The sequence below is a fragment of the Sus scrofa genome, chromosome 13 (genome assembly GCF_000003025.6).
Source record: "Sus scrofa isolate TJ Tabasco breed Duroc chromosome 13, Sscrofa11.1, whole genome shotgun sequence".
NCBI classification, from domain to species: domain Eukaryota; kingdom Metazoa; phylum Chordata; class Mammalia; order Artiodactyla; family Suidae; genus Sus; species Sus scrofa.
The window spans coordinates 10,733,096-10,758,824 of record NC_010455.5 but is presented as its reverse complement, the minus strand read 5'-3'; the positions used below and the strand labels follow the sequence as shown (position 1 = coordinate 10,758,824).

The 25,729-nt window shown below is 44.7% G+C and overlaps 1 protein-coding gene across 1 annotated transcript in view; it reads right to left on the bottom strand.

Moving 5' to 3' along the window:
* Nucleotides 1-1,871, bottom strand: part of NR1D2 (nuclear receptor subfamily 1 group D member 2) — a 34,266-nt gene extending 32,395 nt beyond the window's left edge. Inside the window, exon 1 of the mRNA XM_021071423.1 lies at nt 1,565-1,871. Coding sequence (XP_020927082.1) covers nt 1,565-1,580 — 16 coding nt within the window. The 5' untranslated portion in view covers nt 1,581-1,871. The remainder of the gene's footprint in view (nt 1-1,564) is intronic.

Genomic DNA, 25,729 nt, shown 5'->3' with positions numbered 1-25,729 from the left:
AATCAAAATTAAGATCAGTGAAAATGTTCCAGGAAGGTTCAAACTAGAAAAAAAAACCTAACCACTGAGCCAGCCCACTTTATTCAAACACAAAAGCTGGCTTTATTCATCCATGGTAGGTTAGATGAGGCTGAACTTTATACTTCTAAATCCATACCAAGTAAGTTTAATTCCATAATAGTTACTGAACTTTTTTTAACTACACTCACAGGTTAAACAGGCCCATAGGTAATTAAAACACACGAGAATGACTTTATTTTTTACTGCTGGTGGAAATTTCACAACACTTTGTTATCAAGCCATGGTTTTTTGAACGGGTAACTTAAAACATAATCACTGGCTGCTTCTGCAACCTCACTGTCTTCAGGTAACGGTCCATCCTTTGATTGGGGGGGGAGGGAGGCAAACAAAAGGGCAGAAGGTAGCCGGGTATTGTGCTGGGATGTCAAGGCAGGAAAGGTAACAAGAAAAGGGGTGATAGAGTCAAATTCTGTTATCAGAATCAGAATCAGACAAGGTGAAAGATAACAAGAAAGGGCGTGATAGAGTCAAATTCTGTTATCAGAATCAGAAAAGGTCAGCAACCCAAGGGTTTAAAGAAATTAAGCGAAAAACGACCAGCCTTACAGGAGGCCTGGGAGTCACTGGGGTCACCTCGGTCACGCCCAATAGAGCTGAAGGCTGAGCCAAGGGTGGACCCGCCCATAGAGGAAGGTGGTGAGGTAGAAGGCTTCCCAGAAGAGATCACTAAAACAGTCTTTTTTTTTTTTTTTTTTTAATACGAAGTAGCACCACAACCTGGGCGTTCCCCGGCCCCTCCGCCGGGCGTCGCTGGGAAGCCAAGCACCTCCAGGCCCCGCGGAGGGTCATGCGTCGGGGAAGCCCCAGGTTGTCCGGCCGCACTGCCTTCAGCGCCAGAGCGCCCACGCCGGGCGCCTTCCTCTCCCTGCCCGCAGCCAGGCCGCGGCTCCCGCGTAGGCTCAGCTCCCGGCCGCCGAGCGCGGGTCTCCGCGGCGCGCACGCGCGGCCTCCTCCGCAAAGAGCAACCCCGCGGGGGAGGAGGGAACCGCGCCACGTCACAGCCCGAGGGTTCCGGAGAGGCGGGGCCTCCGCGGGGCTGCGGCGCTCCCGGCTGGCGCGCGCGCACCCGCCCCCACGTGTCCCTGCGGCCCCCGGGAATGTGGGTCACCGAGCCGAGCGGCCTCACGTGTCCCCGCCCGCCGCCGCCGCCCCAGCGCCCATTATGTAATGCCGCGTCATGAGCCCGCCCAGCCAACCGGCGCCCGCGCGCCGCCGAACGTAAACACAGCGCGCACGTGGCTCGCGCGGCCAGGCCATGTGAGGGGGGCGCCCGGCCGGCGCCGCGGGCCGCGCTGCGGCGGTGCGGGGAGCCGAGAGGGCGGCCCCGGGGCGACGAGCTCAGAGCCCGAGGCGAGCCCGCGGCGCACAGCAGCCCTCCCCGCCAGCCCGCGCCCCGCCAGCCCGCAGCCCCGCCGCAGCCCTCCGAGTGCCCGCCGGGATCCAGCGCCCCTCCGCCGCGCTACCCCGCCCAGTGGGCTCTTACCCGCATTCACCTCCATGGTGCCCTCGGGAGGGGGCCGAGGCCGCCCGCTTCCCGCAGAAGGGGCAGCGCCGCCGCCGCCTCAGCACCGCGCCGCCCGGGGCCGGGGCCCCCTCATGGGCAGGGCGGGCGGGACGCCCGGACCCGGCCCCGCGGCCGGAGAGCGGGCTGCGGGGAGAGAGGGCGGCGGCGGCGGCGAGCGGCCCTCTTCGCGGGGTCCCTGACAACAAAGCGGCGGCGCGGCGGCTTCCTGCAGCCAGCGCACCGCGGCGGCGAGGGCGGCTGATGGGGAGGGCAGCCGCGACCATGTGACCCGCGCACACCCCCTCCCTCCGCCCGCCCCTCGGCCGGCCGCTGCGGCGACTCCGCCCCTCCCGCCGCCGGCTCCCCTCCCCCTCCTCCCCAAGCCACCGCCCGCTCTCCCTCACCCTCGGGCCCCTCCTCCTCCCTCCTTCCTTTCTCGCTGCTGACCTTCCCGCCTCCGTGGGAGCCCCCCAGGCTTCCTTCCCCGAACCTGCCCCACCCCCGCCTAGTGACACCTTAGGTCTCCTCGGACGTTTACCTAGGCCCGCCCGGTGGCGCCAAGCAGGCGTGCTTTGCAGGATCCAGGGCTGGCCCCAACCCTTGACCGCGCCTCAAGTCGGCTCTCCGACTTACCCACCTCTAAAGACCAGGCTCTGCAGATACAGCCCACATCCCTTCCCTCTGCACCCCCGGGTGACTTCATTCAGTCCAACAGCTCAAGTAGGCTTGTGTTCTGATGATTGCCGAATGTACATTTCCAACGTCTCCTCTGAGCCCCAGATTCCTGCATTCAGCAGCCCGTTTGATTATGCCACCTTGATATCCTTTTGGCATCTCAAATTTAAGGTGTAGGCAGGCGTATGCTTGTGTCAAAACTCAGCAAATGCACACCGAAGATTTGTGCGTTTCACCTTGTGTGTACATTTTACATCAAAAGGAAAAAAGGGGGGAGACCAATGACGTGTGCCGAGGTATGAAGAGGGCAGTGCACTGATGCCTGCAAATTTAAGTGCATTATGAAAGCAAGATGGTCTGAGGGATGGAGGCCAGGATGGACGGTTAGAAGCATAATAATCTTACTATGTAAATCATGTAGTAGTTGTAGATGTTTTATGTGGGTATTCACTGTAAAATTCTAAGTTGCTCTTTGAAATTTTTCAATATGAAATATTGAGGGAAATATAATTCATAAGACATTTTTACATGTGCTGCATCCCTTCGCCCCCCATCACCCACTGCCCCATCACACACACATACACACTCTACCCCATCAACATCTACTTTTTGATAAATCTGCCAGTTCCTAAAACCAACAAATTGAGTTTCACTTCTCTCTCTCTCTCTTCCTGTCTTTCTCCCTCTCACTGCTTTTATACCTGGTTCAACCCATTAACAGATCTGAGCTATTCTACCTTCATAATACATCTTTGATCTTTCAGTTTTTCACCATCAGCATTGTCATTACTGTAGATCAAACCACCATCTTCTCTTGCCTGGGCTACTCTAATAGATCCCTAACAGGGGAAACTGTGCCTGGAACCACCTACAATCACTTCTACCCAGTGTTATGTTTTTAAATGTTAATGAGATCTAATTACTCAAAACCCTCCAATCGCTTCCTATTGCTTTTTTTAAAATCCAGTACTTGAAGCTGCCCTGCAAAGCTCTGCACAAACTTTGGGCCCTGCTTCTCTCCTAGGCCTTCGAGCACCATCTACACAGCTCTCTACACAATGTGGTCCTCATTGCTTCCCTACATCAGGGCCTGATCACCTTCTGTGATGCTGAAGCAAGAATTCCCCAGGCTACACTTCGTAGCTTGCTTTTTCATTTTATATCTCAAGCGCCATCTGCTTCTGCGCTGGTAAAATGGGGTGAATATGAACAGTGTAGAAGGCAGGGGTCATAAAGAGGACTCTACTCTGAAAAGGCCATACGGTATGGTTCTCTCAGTGTCCTTGGGGCATCGGTTCCAGGACCTCTGCGAATTGCAAAATCCGTGAATGCTCAAGTTCCTTATATAAAATGGTGTAATTTTTGCATATAACCTACGAACATCCTCCCTTATACTTTAAATCATTTCTAGATTACTCATAATATGTAATACAATGTAAATGCTAGGTAAATACTTGCCAGTGTTCTTTTAAAAACTTTCTGGAATTTTTTTTCTAAATATTTTCCATGCAAGGTTGGCTGAATCTGTGGATGTGAGAGCTGCAGATACAGAGAGCCAACTGTACAGCTGTGGGACTTGCTTCTGGCAACCTCTAAAAGCATGCTGGGGGAGTTCCCATTGTTGCACAGTGGAAACATCTGACTAGTATCCATGAGGATTCGGGTTCAATCCCTGGCCTCGCTCAGTGCGTCAGGGATCTGGTGTTGCTGTGGCATAGGCCAGCTGCTGCAGCTCTAATTCAACCCCTAGCCTGAGAACTTCCATGTGCCTCGGGTACAGCCCTTAAAAAAGTAAAAAAAAAAAAAAAAAATTAAAAAATAAAAGCATGCTGGGAGTTCCCATCGTGGCTCAGTGGAAATGAACCTGAATCCATGAGGACACGAGTTCCATCCCTGGCCTTGCTCAGTGGGTTAAGGATCAGGCGTTGCTGTGACTGTGGTGTGGGCCAGCAGCTGTAGCTCCAATTCGCCCCGTAGCCTGGGAACCTCTGTGTGCTGCATATGCAGCACTAAAAAGCAAAAAAAAAAAAATAAATAAATAAATAAATAAATAGGAGTTCCCGAATCCGACTAGGAACCATGAGGTTTCAGGTTCGATCCCTGGCCTTGCTCAGTGGGTCAAGGATCCAGTGTTGCTGTGAGCTGTGGTGCAGGTCGCAAACACGGCTCGGATCCCGAGTTGCTGTGGCTGTGGCGTAGGCCAGTGGCTACAGCTCCGACTAGGCCCTTAGCCTGGGAGCAGCCCTAGAAAAGACAAAAAGACAAAAAATAAATACATACATACATACATACATACATATGAGCATGCTGGACCATGCTCTCCTCGCCCTTTGCCGGTGTTCCAGATAGTTGCTATTCCAATAGCCTGGTTTCTGCAATGAGGACCATGACGAACCCTCTGTAAACATGTAGTACAGAATTTCCATCTGTAGTTGATTGAATCCACAGATGTATAACCTCTGGATAGAGGGCCAACTCTGTATGACATTCTGGAAAAGGCAAAACTGTGACGATAGGAAGTTCCTGTTGTGGCTCGGCAGGTTTAAGGACCTGACAGTATCCAAGATGGTGTGGATTCGATCCTTGGCCTCATCAGTGGGTTAAGGATCATAAGCTGTGGAGTAGGTCACAGATGCATTTCGGATCCAGAACTGGATCTAGCTCTGATTCCACCCTAGCCCAGGAACTTCTATGTGCTGAAGGTACAGCCGTGAAAAGAAAAACAAAAACAAAAAACTAAAGAGAGAGTTAAAATATCATTGATTTCCAAAGGTTGGAGGGGAGAGAGGGATGAAAAGCAGAGCAGTTTTTAGGGCAGTGAAAGCATTCTGTATGACAGCACAATGGGAGAGACAGGCCACATGTACAACACCCAGAGGGAACCATAGTACGAGCTATGGGCTTTGGATGATGATGATGTGTCAATATAGATTCAACAGTGGTAAAAAATGTTCATTGTTGGGAAGGCTGCTTGTCTTTCAGGGGACAGAATGTATATGGGACCTCTACTTTCCATTCAATTTTGCCAAGAACCTAAAACTGCTTTAAAAAGTAAAGTCTATTTTAGAGAGAGAAAGAGAGAAGATACTGCCATTTATATTTGCAAAGGAGAAGAGTGGAAGGGAAAATATGCCATTAAAAAGAAAATAACTCTTCCATGATAATGCCTATGAAGTAAAGTTTGTATCTGTGAGCCTCACATCTTTTATTTATTTTTTTTTCATTTTTTTTATTACTCAAATGAATTTATCACATCTGTAGTTGTATAATGATCATAACAATCTGATTTCACAGGATTTCCATCCCATAGTCCAAGCACATCCCCCCACCCCCCAAACTGTCTCCTCCGGAGACCATAAGTTTTTCAATGTCTGTGAGTCAGCATTTGTTCTGCAAAGAAGTTCCGTCTGTCCTTTTTTCAGATTCCACATGTCAGTGAAAGATTTGATGTTGGTGTCTCATTGTACGGCTGACTTCACTTAGCATGATAGTTTCTAAGTCCATCCATGTTGCTAAAAATGCTGGTATTTCATTCTTTTTGATGGCTGAGTAATATTCCATTGTGTATATGTACCACATCTTCTGGATCCACTCCTCTGTCAAGCCTCACATCTTTTAAAGGCCACCTTCATCCTGTGAGGCTTTGTGGGTAACTATCAGAGGCTATAAAGCTGTAGCCCAAGTCAGTCACCAGCCACACCACTGGCCACTGTGCACACATTGGCTCATCAGTGCCAAAGAAGGATGCCGAGTGGTATCTGGGTTGGATGGTCCCCACTGTGCTAAAGCTGTAGTGGAAATGGCCTTTCTAAGGAGCTCCGTTATTAACCTTCTGCAGCCTGTGGCTCAGTCAGTAGGAATTCTCAGACTACTCTACCTACTCCTCCTTCCTCATTCTGCTAATAACCCTGCTGAATGAAGTGACTGTGTCTTCAAAAATCACCTGTTTAAAAAAAATGCAAATTTGGGGTGTTTCTTGGAGGCCTATCAGGATGCAGCATTGTCACTGCTTGACTCTGGTTCAATCCCTGCCTGACCCAGTAATTTCCATATGCTGCGGGTGCAGCCAAAAAAGGAAAAAAAAAAAATTTGATGCAAATTTGAGAGTTGGCTCAGTGGGTTAAGGATCCAGCCTTGCTACAGCTTTGTATCTGTGGCTTGGATTTGATCCCTAGCCCAGGAACTTCCATATGCCACAGGTATGGCTGAAAACGAAAAGAAAAAAAGTAAAATTTTTTACTCAGTTGCACTAGCTGTGTTTCAAGGGTCAAAAACCACATATAACTAATGGAAACCAAAGTCATCATTACAGATTTAGAGATTTTTTACATTTCCTGAGTCAGTGTGATAAATCATTATTCTAGGAATTTGCGATGTTTTCAAATTTATCAGAATAATGTTTAATTCTCTTATTTCTTTAATCTCTCTCAGGTCTATAGTTTCTCATTCTTAATTGTATGGGGTGTTTTTAGTACTAATAACCAAACTTTATTTATCAAGATATTTCTTTCTTTCTCATTTAAAAATATCTTGGGAGTTCTGGAGTTCCCATGATGGCGCAGCAGAAAGGAATCTGACTAGGAACCGTGAGGTTGTGGGTTCAATCCCTGGCCTCACTCAGTGGGATAAGGATCCGGCCTGGCCATGAGCTGTGGTCTAAGTCAAAGACGAGGCTTGGATCGGGCATGGTTGTGGCTGTGGCATGGCTGTGGCTGTGGCATAGGCCGGCTGCTGTAAATCCAATTAGACCCTTAGCCAAAACAAATCTGACTAGCATCCATGAAGACGCAGGTTCAATCCCTGGCCTTGTTCAGTGAGTTAAGGACCCGTCGTTGCCGTGAGCTCTGGTGTAGGTTGTAGACACAGCTCAGATCCCTCATTGCTCTGGCTTTGGTGTAGGCCAGCAGCTACAGCTCCAATTCACCCCCTAGCCTGGGAACCTCCATATGCCTTGGGTGCAACCTTAGGCAAAAAATAAAATAAATAAAATAAACAATAAAAATATCTTTTATCAGCCAAAAGTTAAGTGCATGTTTGCATCGCAGACTTGGTATGGGCAGGCCCTGGGAGTACTTTTTCCTGAATTTACTATGAGATCGTTCATAGATTTTCTTTTGAGTTGTATTCTTTTTAAACTTATGGTTTTATTTTTATTTTATTTTATTGTGGATGGAGGTGGCCCACTCATTTTAAACAGAGCAAAAAAAATCTTTCTTTGCCCTAGATCTATGATTTCCTTCGATTTGTTTTTTCAGTGAAATATAGTTTATTTACACTGTTGTGTTAATTTCTGCTGTACAATAAAGTGATTCAGTTTTATATATATGTGTATATATATATGCTTTTAAAAATATTTTTCTCCATTATGGTTTATTTATTTTGTTTATTCGTGCTTTTTTTTTCCCATTTATCCGTTCTACTAGAGTTGTATCTACTTTATTACCTTTTCAAAGTCTCAATTTTTTGGCTTTATTAATTCACTATGCAATATTTGTCTACAGTTCCACTGATTTCTTTTTTCTTTTCTTTTTTTTTTTTTTTTGTCTTTTTTTTTGCCTTTTCTGGGGCCGATCCCGCCACACATGTAGGTTCCCAGGCTAGGGGTCCAGTCAGAACTGCAGCTGCCGGCCTACGCCAGAACCACAGCAACATGGGATCCGAGCCGCGTCTGCAACCTACACCACAGCTCACGGCAACGCCGGATCGTTAACCCACTGAGCAAGGGCAGGGACCGAACCCGAAACCCCATCATTCCTAGTCAGATTCGTTATCCACTGATCCACGATGGGAACTCCTGTTCTACTGATTTCTGTTCTTTAGCTTGATCGCCCTCTTTCTGTTCTCTTTTAATCTGATTTTTCTATCTTCTTTTTTTGGAGGGGCTGTACCTTTGGCATGCAGAAGTTCCTGGCTCAGGACTCGAACCCGCCCACAGCATTGACCCAAGCCACTGCAGTGACGACACCATATCTTTAACCCTCTGTGCCGCAGGAGAACTCCTCTAGCTTCTTAACTTGTACCTGTATCTCATTAAATTTGCTTCAGTTGGCCAGAATCCGTGTTTTCTATTAGTGACCCAGCACCCCTCTCTAATACAGCTTTAACTCATCTTCACCTCTTACAGGGAGTATACCTGGTACTACTGCAGTGTAACAAAACCCTTTGGAACTTAGTGGTTTTAAGTGGAGCAATCATTTTATTGCCTCTGGTGGTTCCTATTCGTCAGGCATTTTGTGGAGGGGAGGGAGGTTGGCTCCTGGCTGGGCATTTCTGGCTCAAAGTCCCTCATTGGTGGCAGTCAGATAGTAGGCAGAGCCCAAAGAACAGGATCTGGAGCTCTCCGGCCAGTGCAGCCTTTCTGTCTTTCAGGGTTTCTCTTTATGTGGGCTGTTTGGGGCTCCCTCACAGCACAATGGCCTCAGACAGTGTAGGACTGGGCAGTTCAGCTCTCCAGTGCAAGTATGCCAGGGAACCATCACCTTTTCTGACCAAGCCTCAGAAGTCATGAAGCATTAATTTTGCTGTATTATTGCTAACAAAGGAGGTCACATGCACACCCAGATTTGAGAGCGGAGCGCACAGACTCATCTCTTCATCAGAGGATTGCCAAGGGCATAGTGGGAATAGCAGAGATCATCATTCAAACAAGGAACAATTTCTCTCTCTCTCTTTTTTCTTTTTCAGCTGCACCTGCAGCATGCGGAAATTCCTGGGCCAGGGATTAAATCTGAACCACAGCAATGACAACGCCAGGTCCTTAACCCACTGAGCCACCAGGGAACTCCAGGGGATTTTTTTTTTTTTTTTTTTGGTCTCTTTGGGCTGCACCAGAGGCATATGGAGGTTCCTAGGCTAGGCGTTGAATCAGAGTTGTAGCTGCCAGCTTACACCACAGCCACAGCAATGCAAGATAGGAGCCTCATTTGTGACCTACACCAGAGCTCACGGCAAAGCCAGATCTTTAACCCACTGGGCAAGACCAGGGATCAAACCTGCACCCTGCTAGTCAGATTTGTTTCCGCTGAGCCATGACAGGAACTCCTCCGGGGACAATTTTAAAGAGCAACTAACACACAGTCCACCTTGATTTGAGGACCACGTTGTCATGTCAGCTTTAAGATGTTGTACTTCTCAATGTGAACATTTTCATCCCCTTTACCTGGTGGCATTTTCTAAAGGTTAGTATAAGGAGAAAGGATGATCCAGAGAAAGAAAGAAATCAGATAACAAGTGGGTACAGAAAGGCTCCACCCTCTATGGTTCTGTTTTTGAGGTTGTTTTCTGTGGAGCTGAAGGTCAGTAGAATGACATTTCAAATAGAGACATAGTCTCTTTCCTATTTTGAACCCTTTATTGTCCAACTTCAAGAGTATCTGCTGATGGGAGTTCCTGCTGTGTTGTAGCAGAAATGAATCCAACTAATATCCATGAGGATGCGGGTTCAGTCTCAGTCTCTGGCCTTGAGAGTGGGTTAAGGATCAGACATTGCTGTGAGCTATGGTGTAGGTCACAGATGCTACTCAGATCCAGTGTGGCCATGGCGTGGCGTAGGCTGGCAGCTGCAGCTCCAATTCAATCCCTAACCCAGGAACTTCCAAATGCAGCAGGTATGCATTCCTAAAAAGATTAAAAAAAAAAAAAAAAAAAGAATGTCTGATGGCAATGGAATGGGAGCGCCCCCTCAGGGTTATGTCTACATATTATGAGTCCAAAATCCAAGACTATCCACAACAGAAACCATCTGGCCAAGATGCTTTATTGAATAGAGTGGGAAAATATCTAATGCCACCTGGATGCCCTGGTTGAATTTTCTAAAGTGCTGCACTGATTTAACAACATAATAAACCAATTTTTAAAAAGATTAGAAATAAGGAAGAAAAAATGTCGTGGTAGTTCAATAGATTTAAATGCTGTAAGAAATGCCTGATTATCTTGAATCCTCTCTATCGTGGTTTGAAAAAAAACCTACAATAATTTTTCTTGGGAGGAGGGGTTTGAAGAAAACAAAAACATCAAGTCAAAAGCTAGCTCTACTGACAGGGCATGTTATCTCACTAAAGGCACAATACATATTGCTGGCCCTTTCATTGATTTTCCCATCTAATCTTCCCACTTAGTCTTTTGAAAACTCATCTAACTGAGAATCCCCCCAGTGGTGGAATCTGTCTTGGTGTGACTCTACTAAGTGACCATTCTCCCAAATTCTCCAACCCAAATTCTCACCAACACTCAGAGGGACCTAGAGGCCCATGTGTCTCCTCTTCCAGCAATTAACTCCTCTCCCCTCTATCTCAGCCTAGCAGCAACTCTTCTCAGCTGGCAGATTCTTCAAGGCTTCCTTTCCTTCCTGGGAAGATAATCTGCAAAGTGTGGTCCCTGAATCAGTAGCATCAGTGTCACTGTTAGATGCTGTTAGAAACTCAATATTTTGGGAGTTCCTTGGTAGCCTTATGGTTAAGGATCTGGTATTGTCACTGCTGTGGCTTGGGTTTGATCCCTGGCCCAGGAACTTCCACAGGCTGCCGCCATGGCCAAAAAAAAAAAAAAAAAAGATTTCTAAATGCAAAGATTTCTTCATATTAGTTCATGCAAGAGTTGTTTGCATCAATGCAAAGCCTGCAATGTCTGAGCTTCTGACTACAGTTCTTTCTCCAGGACTGGATGCAGTTCTGCCCACAGACTATAGGAGAAACCTGCTCTTCTAATTAATTAGTTCAGCTTATTATCTATGAGCATTTACTAATTATCTATGAATTTATCTATCTACATTCTTTTTTTTTTTTTTTTTTGTCTTTTTGCCATTTCTTGGGCCGCTCCCTCAGCATGTGGAGGTTCCCAGTCTGGGGGTAAAATCAGAGCTATAGCTGCCAGCCTACGCCAGAGACACAGCAACGTGGGATCCGAGCCGCATCTGCAACCTATACCACAGCTCACAGCAACGCCGGATCCTTAACCCACTGAGCGAGGCCAGGGATCGAACTTGCAACCTCATGGTTCCTAGTGGGATTCGTTAACCACTGAGCCACAATGGGAACTCCTCTATCTACATTCTAAGAAAACAAATTTTTTCTAAGGCTCAGACCCATCTCCTTTCTGGTTGTATAGGAAAAACAAAATGTTTTAATAGTAGTAAGAATAATAAAAATAGTTCAAATGATGCAACGAAAGGCTAATCTCTAAATATATAAACAACTTATATAAAACAAAAAAACAATCAATGAAAAAAAAAGACGAATAATGTTCTCAAAGAAATATACAGATGCAGCAAACACATGAAAAAATGTCAACATCGCTGATATAAGAGAAATCAAATCAAAACTACATGAATACACTCACACCATCAAATATAAAAATCACAAATAAAATGCTCACTGGAGAAAAAATCTGCATGCTGTAATGTAAACTGTATAGCACTATGGAAACAGGAGATACTTAAAATCTATACATAAACTTCCATATGACCTGCAATCCACTCCTGGCATATATCCGGACAAAATCTCCTTAAAAGAGACACATCACCCGATGTCATTGCAGCCTATTCAATAGCCAGGACATGAAACAAAATGTCCATCAACAGATGATTAGATTCGGAAGATGTGGTATAAATACACAATGGATACTACTCAGCCATAAAAAGAATGACATAATGCCATTTGCAGCAACATGGATGGAACTAGAGAATCTCATACTGAGTGAAATGAGCCAGAAAGACAAAGACAAATACCATATGATATCACTTATAACTGGAATCTAATATCCAGCACAAATGAACATCTCTCAGAAAAGAAAATCATGGACTTGGAGAAGAGACTTGTGGCTGCTGATGGGAGGGGAGGAGTGGGAGGGATTGGGAGCTTGGCTTATCAGACACAATTTAGAATAGATTTACAAGGAGATCCTGCTGAATAGCATTGAGAACTTTGTCTAGATACTCATGTTGCAACAGAACAAAGGGTGGGAAAAAAAATGTAATTGTAATGTATACATGTAAGGATAACCTGACCCCCTTGCTGTACAGTGGGAAAATAAAAAATAAATAAAGAAAGAAAGAATAAAAGGACCATTTAAATCTCAGTCAATATGCAGGACCATCTCTTGCTTCGAAACTCATTCTTCCTCCTAAAGACACAGTTCTATAAAAGAAAAGTGGAGACAAAATTCCTTGCATTTAACCCACCGACTGCATACTGATTATTTATATGTCTAGATTCCATTGTTTTAAGATAATGCAGATAAGCACTGGGAGGTCCAAAGACTTTATAATCTGTGACTGATATATTGGGCTTTTGGATTAGTATTGATCTGTTGTGTATGGGAAGAGAGTCTTATCATAGAATTTAGAAAATAGACCAAATGTAGTCTCTTCATATTGAGCCATGGGGCATGTTGGTCTTCTAATACCTCTCTATTCAAAGTGTGGTCCTGATTCCCTTGTGGCACAGTGGGCTAAGGATCCAGGGTTGTCACTGCTGTGGCACAGGTTTGATCCCTGGCCCGGGAACTTCCATATGCTGCTGGTGTGGCCAAAAACAAAGACAAGATCAAAATATGATCCTGGACCAGTGGCATTGGCATGACCTGGGAGCCACTAAGAACCCAGATCAGATCAAGCCCCACTCCCAGATCAGAATCTGCATGCTGGAGTTCCCATCGTGGCTCAGTGGTTAACAAGTCTGATTAGCATCCATGAGGACGCAGGTTCAACCCCTGGCCTTGCTCAGTGGGTTAAGGATCCGGTGTTGCCATGAGCTATGGTGTAGGTTGCAGACTCGGCTCAGATCCTATGTTGCTGTGGAAGCTCCATATGCCTCGGGTGCAGCCCTAAAAAGCAAAAAAAAAAAAAAAAAAAGAATCTTCGTGCTAACAAGAGCTCCAGGTGGAGTTCCCTCGTGGCTCAGTGAGTTAAGGACTTGAACTTGTCAGGTTCATTCTCCTTCTCAGGAAATTCCTAATGCCACAAGTGTGGCCAAAAAAAAAAAAAAAAAAAAAAAAAGAGAGAGAGAGCTCCAGGTGGCATGTATGCATAATGAAGTCTGAGAAGCCTAGCTCTACTCCACAGGAAGACAGGCTTTGCAGCAGGAGTGCTCCCTGGAAGGATGTGGTGGGGAACTAAGGTGGTCCCTGGCAATCCCCACCTCCTGATATTTACACCCTTGTGTAATCCCCTCCCCTTGAGTGTAAATTGAACATAGCAATTTGCTTTTAAAAACAGAATATGGCAGGAGTTCCCATCATGGCCCAGCAGTAATGAACCTGACTAGTATCCATGAGGACGCGGGTTCGATCCCTGGCCTCACTCAGTGGGTTAAGTATCTGGCATTGCCGTGAGCTGTGGTGTAGGTCGCAGACTCGGCTTGATCCTGTGTTGCTGTGGCCGTGGCGTGGACCACCATATATAGCTCTTGTGTGACCCCTAGCCTTCCATATGCTGTGGATGTAGCCCTAATCCCCCCAAAAATAAAATAGAATATGGCAAAAGTGACAGATGTCACTTCTGAGATTATGTTATAAAAGACTAAGACTTATCTCCCTCACACTCTCTGTTTCCGGCTCTTACCTGTTTACCCTGATAAAGCAAACAGCAACATTGGGAGCTGCCCTAGGGAGAGACTCATGAGATACAGAACTTGCTGGCCGAGAACCACAGCCAACAAGGAACTGGTTCCTGCCAAGCAGCAGTGCGTGAGCTCAGAGCAGATTTTCCCAGCAGAGCCTGGAGGTAACTTCAGCCACACCCAACACCTTGACTGCAGTCCCTGGAGACCCTGAGGCAGAGAACCCAGCTAAACTTCAGGCAGATTCCTGACCCACAGAAATAGGAGATACTAAACATTGAGGTTCTAAGCCACTACGTTTTGGGTAATTGGCTACACAGCAATTGATGACTATTACTAATAAAAGGGGCAATCCGCAAGTCAAGGACATTAAAAATTCAAACATGTCCAGATTCCCCTGAAGTTCCAGGGACCTAGCAGGTGAAAAAATAAACACCACCTAGTAGCCTAAACACCTGGGAAGAAGATTTTCTTGGGGTCCAAAGTGAGTAGTGAGACTGAAAACAGTGAGACTGGTTGAAAGTTTACATCAGTGAATCAGCAGGTCCTTCCTAGTCCCACACTACAGTGAGGCTTTACAGTCCATGTAGCTCCCTAGAGCTGCCTACCCCCCCCCCACACACACACCACCCACCCCCATGCACACCCCCACACAGAGTGTCTGGCTTTTTAATGCTTCACTCAAATAGAAACAGCAATAGATCACTAGACTTTTTTTTTTTTTGGCTTTCTAGGCCTCCCGCATAGATTCCCAGCCCCTCACTGCCCCCCCCCCCCCTCCCCCCCCCCCCCCCCCCCACCCCCCCCCCCATTTCCATCGATCATAACCACGCCCACACTCCAGATCACTAGACTTTTGAGGGAAGATTCTATCATATGGAAAGAAAATAGGAATTATGAAACACTGTAAGGAGCAAGAAAAGGACTCTTCATTTTTGGAGAGGTAAGAGAAGATAGGGCATCCATGAACACAGGACACACAAAAGGACACAGGTGTTGCTTTCTCACTGTTCTCATTCTGGTCAGGGTATCACTGGTGAAAATCAGGCTCTTTCTTCCATATTAAAAGAATAAAAAAATCCTTTGTTCCTATAATTCCATTTCTGGGACTCAATCCTAACAAAATAATCTTAAATGTAGAAAATTTGTTATGCAAAATGATATATAGAGCTGTTCATATGTTACCAAATTGGCAAATTCTTAACTGCCTTAACAAAAGAAAACATAATTCCCATTAGCCTTTAAAAAGAGTGTTTATGAAGATGAGGTAATCATGTAAAAATGTTGATGATCTAATGTTTTTTGTTGTTGTTGTTTTATTTTTTCATCACATTGTTTTTTATTATCATATTTCCCCAATACAGTTTTTCCCCTACTGTACAGCACAGTGACCCGTTACACATGTATGCTTACATTTTTTTCTCTCATTATCATGCTCTGTCATAAGTGACTAGACATAGTTCTCAATGCTTAACAGCAGGATGTCATTGCTAATCCACTCCAAAAGCAATAGTTTGCATCCATTAACCCCAAGCCCCCAATCCATCCTACTCCCCACCCTCCCCCTAGGCAACCACAAGTCTATTCTACAAATCCATGATTTTCTTTTCTATGGAAAGGTTGATTTGTACTGTATATTAGATTCCAGTTATCAGTGATACCAGATGATATTTGTCTTTCTCTTTCTGACTTATTTCACTCAGTATAAGAGTCTCTAGTTCTATCCATGTTGCTGCAAATGGCATTATTTTTTATGGCTGAGTAGTATTCCATTGTGTGTATATACCTCATCTTCCTAATCCAATTGTCTGTCGATGGACATTTGGGTTGTTTCCATGTCTGGCTATTGTGAATAATGCTGCAATGAACATGGGGGTGCATGTGTCTTCTTTAAACACAAAAGACCCAGAATTGCCAAAGCAATTCTAAAGAACAAAAACCAAACAGGAGGCATAACTCTCCCAGACTTCAGGCAATATTACAAAGCCACAGTCATCAAGACAGTGTGGTACTGGTACCAAAACAGACATACAGACCAATGGAACAGAGTAGAGAACCCAGAAATAAACCCAGACACCTATGGTCAATTAATCTTTGACAAAGGAGACAAGAATGTAAAATGAGAAAAAGACAATCTTTTCAGCAAGAATTGCTGGGAAACCTGGGCAGCTGTGTGCAATTCAATGAAACTAGAACACACCCTTACACCATGCACAAAATAAACTCAAAATGGCTGAAAGACTTAAATATAAGACAAGACACCATCAAACTCCTGGAAAAAAATATAGGCAAAACATTCTCTGACATCAACCTTACAAATGTTTTCACAGATCAATCTCCTAAAGCAACAGAAATAAAGGCAAAAATAAACCAATGGGAACTAATCAAACTGACAAGCTTTTGCACCGCAAAGGAAACCAAAAAGACAATTTACAGTGTGCCATCCCCTCTAACTGAGACAGGCTGGGACCTGAGACCTGGGACCTTTTGCTGCAATGGCTGCAATACTTGCACCTGGACAAACAGCTCCTCAAGCAACAAAATACACAGAAACTATAAGGGACTAAGAATAACTGTGTGCATGTGCATTGGGCAAATTATGGGCAGGAAGACACAAAAAGCACAAAAACCCATCTGCAACTTCTGAGGAACCAGAGAGCAAAAGCAGGAAGCAGGGTATTATGCCTGCTCCTTCCCACACCACCACCAAAGAAGTGGACAAACAACCCATGCCACCCCTGGACCCACCCATACCCTCACCCCTTGTAAGGCACCCTCTTGCCAATGCCCCCTCAGCCAGCAAGCAAGCAAGGGAAGCTTGCTTGTTTTCATTCCCCTTGCTGCAGCAGGGGCCCCAATAAAGCCTTGCCAGAATTTCTTGGCTGGCCTGTTAACAATTTCTATTTATTAAGGAAGGCCAAGAACCGAGGTTGGTAACAGAACCACTTCCCTGATCTACCACGATTTTCTCTGTCCTGACAACAGCTTCCTAGTTGAACTCTCTGCCTCTACTCTTGCTCCTCAACAATTCATTCTCAGTGATCTTTTAAAAATCTAAATCAGGAGTTCCCACTGTGGTTCAGCAGTTACGAACCTGACTAGTATCCACGAGGATGCAGGTTCGATCCCTGGCCTTGCTCAGTGAGTGCGTTAAGGATCCTGCGTTGCCGTGAGCTGTGATGTAGGTCACAGAGGCAGCTCGGACCAGGCACAGGCTGGCAGCTGCAGTTCCTATTTGACCCCTAACCTGGGAACTTCCAGATGCTGCAAGTATGGCCCTAAAAAATAATAATAAATAAATAAATAACCTAAGTCAAACTATGTCCCTTCCCTGCTTAAAACCCTCCAATAGCTCTTCAGTTCACACAGAACAAAATGAAGGTCTGTGCCATGGCTTCAAAGCTTTCCTGTGGCTTCAAGTGTCCCAAGTTTTGAGGGATGGATAGATAAATGGATGATGTGTAGAAAGAGCTATAATGGAAGAATGAAACAAATGTCATGGAAGGGTCAGAAATGCCATCGCCAGAGGCATCCTGTGGTTGCATGGTGAGTAGAAATTTAGATGGTGGGGGCCGGGCAGTTGAGAAGCGGGCCGAATGGGAGAACAGAGATGAAAGAAAGGTACAAGTGATCCTTGAAGATAGTCTGTGCAAAGTTGTCTAAATGAGAAAGAAGGGAGCAGCTTATTGAGTGGAGAGAGTGCAATATGGTTGACACTTAAATGGTTTCAGGCTGATGGTTAGCTCAGGGGGTCAGCCCACCCCTTAGGTGGTGTTGTGTGCAGGGGGTAGGCATAGTACCCTGCTTTTGCCCCCAACACCCTGCTTTTGCTTTGGGTTCTTCAGAAGTGGCAGTTGGGTTTTTAGGTTTTTTGTAACTCCTTGCCCATAATTTGCCTCAACTGCATGAACCCTGTATGCACTTATTTTCAGTCTCTTATATTAGGGTTTCTTTGTATTTTGTTGATTGTGGAGCTGTTTGTCCAGGTGCAAGGACTGCAACCATTGCAGCAAAGGGTCCCAGGTCCCAGGTCCCAGACTGTCTCAGACGGAATTCAGGTTTTCATCAACTGACCTTAAGGAGATTAGCCTGGATTATCTAGGTGAACCCAGTGTAATCGCGAGGGTCCTTTAAATGAGAAAGAGGGGGGCAGAAAGTTAGTGTCCTCATGAGGCAGGCTGAGAAAGACCAGACCCGCCATTGCTGGCTTTGAAGATGCCGGGAGCCACAAGACAAGGAATGGGGGCAACCTCCAAAAACTGGAAAAGACAAAAACCAGATCTTCCTCTTGATGCTCCAGAGGAAACGGCTGCTCTCCAATACCTGGATTTTATGCCAGCAAGACCCACTGTAGATTACTGACCTCCAGAACTGTAAAATAATCAATTTGTATTGTGTTATAACAAATTTGTGGTAACTTGTCACAGAAGTAACAGAGAACAAATAGGCACCAAAAGGTCCTCCAATAAGATGAGAAAAGGAAAAGCAAAACTCACAGCTTGAGTTTTCGTTCTGGTGGATAGAAAGGCTTTGATAAGCAGCAAAGAGGCTAGGTTCCGTTCTCAGAGTGCTGACCTCACCCAGCTCATCTTGGCTTGCATAATTTCTAAGAACAACACGGAGGACAGAGAAATCTTGAAGAGCACCTTCAAGGTACAAAAGAAAAAGTGAACGAATTTGGGAGCTCTCTTGTGGCACAGTGGGTTAAAATCCGGTATTGCTCTACAGCGGCTTGGGTGGCTGCTGTGGTGTGGGTTCAATCCCTGGCCCAGGAACTTCGACATGAAAGTTAAAGAATTAGATTGGAGTGGGTCCTGCTGGGCACTCAGCACTATTTTACCTTCCCAAGACTTAGAAATCATTTATTACATGCATAAGCAATCCCTTATTGATTTTTAGAAAATTTGTTAGAAAATGTCTTCTGATATTCTGATTTTTTTTAAAGAAAGCAAAAATAGATGATTTTGTTGAAAAAAGGGGAATAAAATCGCTGAAGAATGTTTTATTTGCTCAGGAAGATAGGCAAGCTGTGAATAATCACCATTTTGGTAAGCAGTAATTCTTGCAGAGTTGGTCGTTATAGGTCAGCCGGATCCCTTTCTTTTGCCTTGTAAATTGAGCTGAAATCGGTCCTGCTGACCCAAGAGAGTGCTGGCTGCTGCCCAGAAGTGCCACCCCTGCAGGCACCGTATAATGAGGCAATCCACAGGGCTGATCTCAGCATAAATAAAAGTTCAAGCTGGGACTTAAATTTTTAGCACATTTGCAGTATGAAAGCAAAATAGCCAGAGGAACTGCAACAGAATGACATCACTTAAATAACTAAATAATCTTTTAATCATTCAAAAAATCAGTATCGCAAGTGTCATTATGACAGCATGGCCCAGAGCTGCCTAAGACACATGCTTCTTTGTTAATCCCATGACAAACATAAGGATACAATTATGTCTAGTGTTTGGTTTGGGTTTGTTGGAGTGGTTTGTTTGGAGGTGAGGAAAGTTAAGATGTTCATTTTTCTTCAAAAAAATTTCTTCACATAAGTGATGGACGGGAGGAAAGAACAAATGATACACACACGATATCAAGTCAAGTTCATACTTGCCCCACACAGCCCAAATAAATAGAAAGATGATTTGTGGGGCAATGAAATTTATTCGGAAAGCCAGCAACCAAGATGATAGTGGACTAGTGTCCCAAAGAACCATCTTGCCTGAGTTAGAATTCAGGCTTCTTTTTTTCAGAGTGTAAAGTCAAAAACTTTTCCCTGTTCACTCAGTCTCCAGAGGGGATGTGTTAATTTCTTCCTTCCTGCATTCATTCACAAGTGGACCTGGTCAGGATATTTCCTGTGAGCTAAACAAAGATATTTTAGCTTAAAGCTCATTACCCTGGAGGCAAGTTTCCTAGAGATGGGCCATTAGGTATAATTTAAGCTTATAAGCAACATCCCTTTAGTGATTAACTTGTAAGAGAAATGGATCCAATATGGAGTCAGGCTTGTCATTCCCTAGTACACACACACAAACGCTCCCCTTTTCTTTTGGACTAATATATAAAGGTCATTACTTCGCCATTTTTTGAGCTAACTTTAAAAATCTCTCTTAAGCGTTGTCACTATTATATATATAAGTGCATTTTGAAGTATTGCTTAACAGAAAACAAAAAGTATTATGTGGGGTGAAACTGAAAATATTCTTTTAGAATTTTAGGTATTTGTGGTTCTATATTCATTACTGTGGCATTCTGCTGGATTTTCCTTCTTCAAATTAATGGTCTACCCTAAGAAAAATGAAGAAGAGACAAAAACAAGAGAAAAACGTCTTAAATTAGAGGTTAGCCGATGAACATTAAATTTGTACATCATCTTGTTTTTGTTTTTTGCTTTTTAGGGCCGCACCTGCAGCAAATGGAAGTTCCTGGGTTAGGGGTTGAATTGGAGATGCAGCTGCTGGCCCACGTCACAGCCACAGCAACGCCAGATCCGAGCTGAGTCTACGACCTACACCACAGCTCACAGCAACGCCACAACTTTAACCCACTGAGTGAGGCCAGTGATCAAACCCAAATCCTCATGGATACTAGTCAGGTTCATAACCTGCTGAGCCACAAAGGAAACTTACATCATCTTTATGTACATTTTTAAAAATTCACAAGCATGCACTTTTTTAAAAAATGTTCTGGCTTCCCTGCAGGATGTAGAGTTCCCAGGCCAAGGGTTGAATGTGAGTCACAGCTGCTGCCTATGCCACAGCTGTGGCAATGCCAGATCCTTTAACCCACTGTGCTGGGCCAGGGATTGAACCTGTGTCCTGGCCCTGCAGAGAGGCTACCAATCCCATTGCATCACAGTGGGAACTCCAAGCATGCACATTTAAACATTAATTTACTAGCTTACAAAAACATTTATTCATTATCTGTCCTTTGCTTCACAATACAACTACTCTAATAGTTTATGGGTAAGTTTCCCTTAAACCTTAGCAAAAAAATATTAGAAAAAACAGATCATTATTGGAAGGGATTGATGTTACATGTTAGTATAAGGCAGTGTTTCTCAAACTTTTTTCATTGTCATTCACTTAAGGAGAAAAAAGTTAAATATCATTTAAATTTTCTATAATGGGAGAAATGAAGTACCAAGGAATAAAATTTTTGTCAGGGGGTTGAGTTTCAGAGGACCAGAAACTATTGTAATATCTGTATTTCTCCCCCCTCAAGAACCAATTTTCATCCCCTTGGGAGCAATATTATCGTACCCCTTTGAGAATGCGTGGGATAGGTGTTCTCATTGTGGCTCAGCAGGTTAAGAACCCGAATGGTATCCATGAGGATGTGAGTTAGGCATCTAGCATTGCTGAAAGCTGCAGCGTAGGTTGCAGGTACAGCTCAGATCTTGCTTTTCTATATCTGTGTTTGGGCTGGCAGCTGCAGCTCTGATTTGACCCCTAGCCTGGGAACTTCCACATGCCCCAGGGGCAGCCCTCAAAAAAAAAAAAAAAAAGAGAGAGAGAATGCATGGGATACATAAAGTAAGACTCCCCCCTCCAAAAAAAAAAAAAAAAAAAAAAAAAAGGCAGGGAGAGAGAGGGAGAAGACACAGAATATTTTGAATTCAGGCCCTTATACTCCCAACCCTGTATGGTATACGAATAAGCCATGTATACAGTGAGTAGGCTTTTCTGCTGGAGTGGTGCTATTGGCAGTTGGGTCTGGGTAATTCTTTGTTTGGGGAGGGGGAGTTGTCCTGTGCATTAAAGGACAATTAGCAGCACCCCAGGTTTCTATCTAGAGATGCCATCAGCAAACCTCCCAACCCCCCCAGTTGTGGCAAAAATCTCTCTAGTCATTGCCACATGTCCCCCTGGAGGACAAAATTGACTTCATGGAGAACCACTGACCTAGAGTGATTCACCAAGTGGCCACAGTGGGGAGAAGCCGGGTTCAGGAGGTGGAGGGTGGGATCGAGGATAATGACCCATGCAGACAGCAGAGCAATGTACTGCAAGAGTGTCTGAGTGCCGCTGCAACCTGTGACCACAAACTTAGTGGCTCAACAAAATACATTTACCACCTGACAGTTCTATAGGTCAGAGGTCTAACTCCTCTCTCTCTGGGTGCAAATCAAGGTATCAGCAGGGCTGCAGTTCCTTTCTGAGGCCTCCAGGGAGGAATCTGCTTGCTTGCCTCTGCCAGCTTGCAGAGGCTCCCACAAGTCTTTGGCTTGTGCTCCTTTTCCATCTCTAGAACCAACAAGGTCAAGCCAGGAGTTCCATGGTGGCCTAGTGGTTAAGGATCCAGCGTTGTCATTGCTGTGGCGAGGGTCAATCCTGGCCCCAGAACTTCCGCATGTCGAGGGCATGGTCAAAAAACCCCCACAAAACTCAAACGACCCCCCCACAAACAGTGCCAGCCCAAGTCCTTCTCACTGTGCCCTCTCTCTGATACTCACACTCCTCTGCCTCCCTCTCATATTTAAAGGATCCTTGTGATCAGACCCTCCCCATTACACAAGGTCAGCTGGTTAGCAACCTTATTCCATCTGCAACTTTCATTCCCCTTTGCTTTGTAATGTAACATATTCACAACTTTCCGTTGTTGGGATGGGACATCTTTGGGAGAGGATGCTATTCTGCCTTCCACCAAGAAGTGAAAGTATGGAACTACCAAGAAGTACAGACTTAGCCCATGAACAGTGGCATTATAGAAAAAGCCCCCCGTTATTGAGGAAGAAGTAAAAGTGGAACGCGCTAGTTCCTGCTATTCCCAATGAGAGGCACCTGTAATCCTTTTGGCCCCTTTCTCTGTAAAACAAGACAAGTTATTTTTTGGCAGATGATAATATATTGTCCTCATTGGACTGTAAATTGTTTCATTAAGGGTGTACTCTGAGGATGAAATCTCAGATAAAGACAGGAACCTCCTTGGCGTTCCCTAGTAGCTCAGTGGGTTAAGAATCAGGCATTGTCACTGCTGTGGCTCTGGTTACTGCTGTGGCATGGGTTTGATCTTTGGTCCAGGAAGTTCTGCATGCCATGGGCATGGCCCAAAAAAAACAACAAAAAAACAAAAAACAAACAAACAAACAAAACATGGACCTCCAGATATAATTTAGTAGAGTATGGAAATTGCGTAATTTCTGTTTATTGAATACTTTTTTTTTTTTTTTGTCTTTTTGCCATTTCTAGGGCCACTCCTGTGGCATATGGAGGTTCCCAGGCTAGGGGTTGAATCAGAGCTGTAGCCACTGGCCTACGCCATGGCCATAGCAACGCCAGATCTGAGCCGTGTCTGTGACCGACACCACAGCTCATGGCAACGCTGGATCCTTAACCCCTGAGCAAGGCCAGGGATCAAACCCCCATCCTCATGGATTCTAGTCAAGTTTTTTACCACTGAGCCACATGGGAACTCCTTTTTGTTGTTGTTGTTGTTGGCTTTTTTTTGGTTCTGTAAAGTTTGTTTTCTATGTCTGTGAGTCTGTTTCTGGTTTTGTTTTGTTTTGTTTTGTTTTGGGCTGCACTCACAGCAGCTTCCCAGGCCAGGGATCAAACATGTACAATAGCAGTGACAATGCCTGATCCTTAACCCAGTGAACTGCCAGGGAACTCCTGTTTCTGTTTCGTAAATAAGTTCATTTGTATCCTGTTTTCAATTCTACATATAAGAAATGTCATATGGTATTTGCCCAATATGTTTTTGAACTCACTGAGGGTAAGAAGATGAATCTGGGTCTCATGACCCCTTGCTACTTCCTGAAGCCCCGCCCTTCTCCCCATCCCTACCCACTTCCTTCCCCTTTGCTGTCCCTGTCCCCTTGCCCTTCTCTCTCTTCCTTAATATTTACTGAGCATTGCAGTGGACAAAACAGACAAGCACCTGACTGTTCCGGGCTTAAAGCCTCTGGGGGTGGAGAGTGGCCAGATAAACAATAAATAAATAAAACAGAGAATGTCAGATGGGGATGCTATGGGGAAAAACAAATCGAGGAAAGAAGAGGGAATGCCAAGGTCGAGGATGAGGGAATTTTTAATTTTAAATAAAGGGTCTAGGAAGTCCTCCCTGAGAAGGTGATGTTTCAGCAAAGTTCTGAGGGAGGTGAAGGGGTGGGTCATTGTCTGTATTTGAGGGGAGAGAATTCCAGGTAGAGAGACAGCCGCTACAAAGATCCTAAGCTGGAGTGTATATAAGCCAATCTGAGGAAGAACAAGGAGGTAAGTGTGGGCTGCAGGGGCGAGAGCAAGGGAAAATGTAGCCGGAAGTGACATCAGGGAGGCAACTTTGATCCATGGGTCAGAGCGATTCTCAAAGGGAGTGGTCCCTCCATCTCAGGGGCATTTTGAAAATTGGTGGCGGTGTTTTTGATTGTCACAACGATGGCAAAGGTGCTCCCGGCATGTTAGCGGTGGGGGCCAGTGATGCCAGAAACCTGCCAGTGTTTAGGACAGTCCCACTCCCTAGGAAACTGTCATACGCTTAACAGCTTTCAAATATCTTGCTACATTTTCAGAGGAGGAAAAAATCTGTTTTATCATATGAGCCCAGAACTTCATTTCACATATAAGCACAAACTACTTTTTTGCACAGTTTTAATATAGACTCTGTTTCCCAGGAGTATACCTGCCTTATAAATGAAGGGAAACTTGTTGCTGGTTTTGTTTGGAAATTTACCAAGTTTTTAAACCTTTCAGAAATTGGATCACTGAAGGCAACGCTCTTTATGGTATTTGAGTGGCTAATCCCAAACACACAATGTATCAGGTTGGATTTACAGTTTCGGTTTTTTTGGTTTTTGTTTTTGCTTTTTAGGGCCCCACTTGTGGCGTATGGAGGTTTCTAGGCTAGAAGTCAGATCAGAGCTGCAGCTGCCAGCCTATGCCACAGCCACAGCAACCCCAGATCCAAGATGCGTCTGCAACCTACACCACAGCTCACAGCTAACACTGGATCCTTAACCCACTGAGCGAGGCCAGGGATCAAACCCACAGCCTCATGGTTCCTAGTTGGATTCATTTCCGCTGTGCCAAGACGAGAACTCCCACAGTTCTATATAAAGCTATAAATACCCTCTTCATAATACCTTCTGATCTAGTGGTATGCAGAAATTTACATATTGCAGCTCAATTGTTTGAAGATTATTTTTATTTTTCCATCATATTACAGTTTGGGCATTGATTTTTCTGAAAATATATTTGTAGATTAGTTGTATATAAACTTTTTATCAATGATAGTAAAGAGGGCATTATCAATTCCAATTATAAAAAGAGGGTGTTGGGTCCTTTCAACACAAAAATAGGGTTGAAAACAGCTAGTGTAGGGGTCTTATGCTCCTTCTGCTCTTTACAAAAAATTTTTTTTCTTATCTTTTACTCTGAGACTGAAAGTCACTGCAGAGTTCTGAGCAAAAGAATGCTAGATCTGGTTAGTTTCAGAAATGTAACTCTTGCTGCCTTGTGGAGACTAGACTTGGGGGAACCCCAGCCCTAGTATAGTGTTTATCAGGACCCTCATCCTGTACTGCTTGTTGGAATTGTATTCTTACGTTTTTATCCCTGTAGCCCACCCAGGCTATCAGTGTAACTAAGCCTCTCTGCCTCTCAGCTACTCCTTCCAGAAGCGGTTCTGAATGCTCCCTCCTTTCTGGATTCCCCTGTGTTAGCCTAGATCTGGGTTCTGTGATTCTCTACTTCTTGTTTTTTACACACACACACACACACACACGCATACACTGTATTCTATATACTTATATTTACTGTATATACTTATATGTGTGTATACATATGTGTGAATTAGTATATAAATAGTACTTTATATACATGTAAATTGTTTTATTCCTTTCTAATTGTCCTTGCAGGGAGAACTTGTCCAAGTTACCTATTCCACCAATTTTTTTTTCTTTTTTGGCATGTGGCGCTCCAGG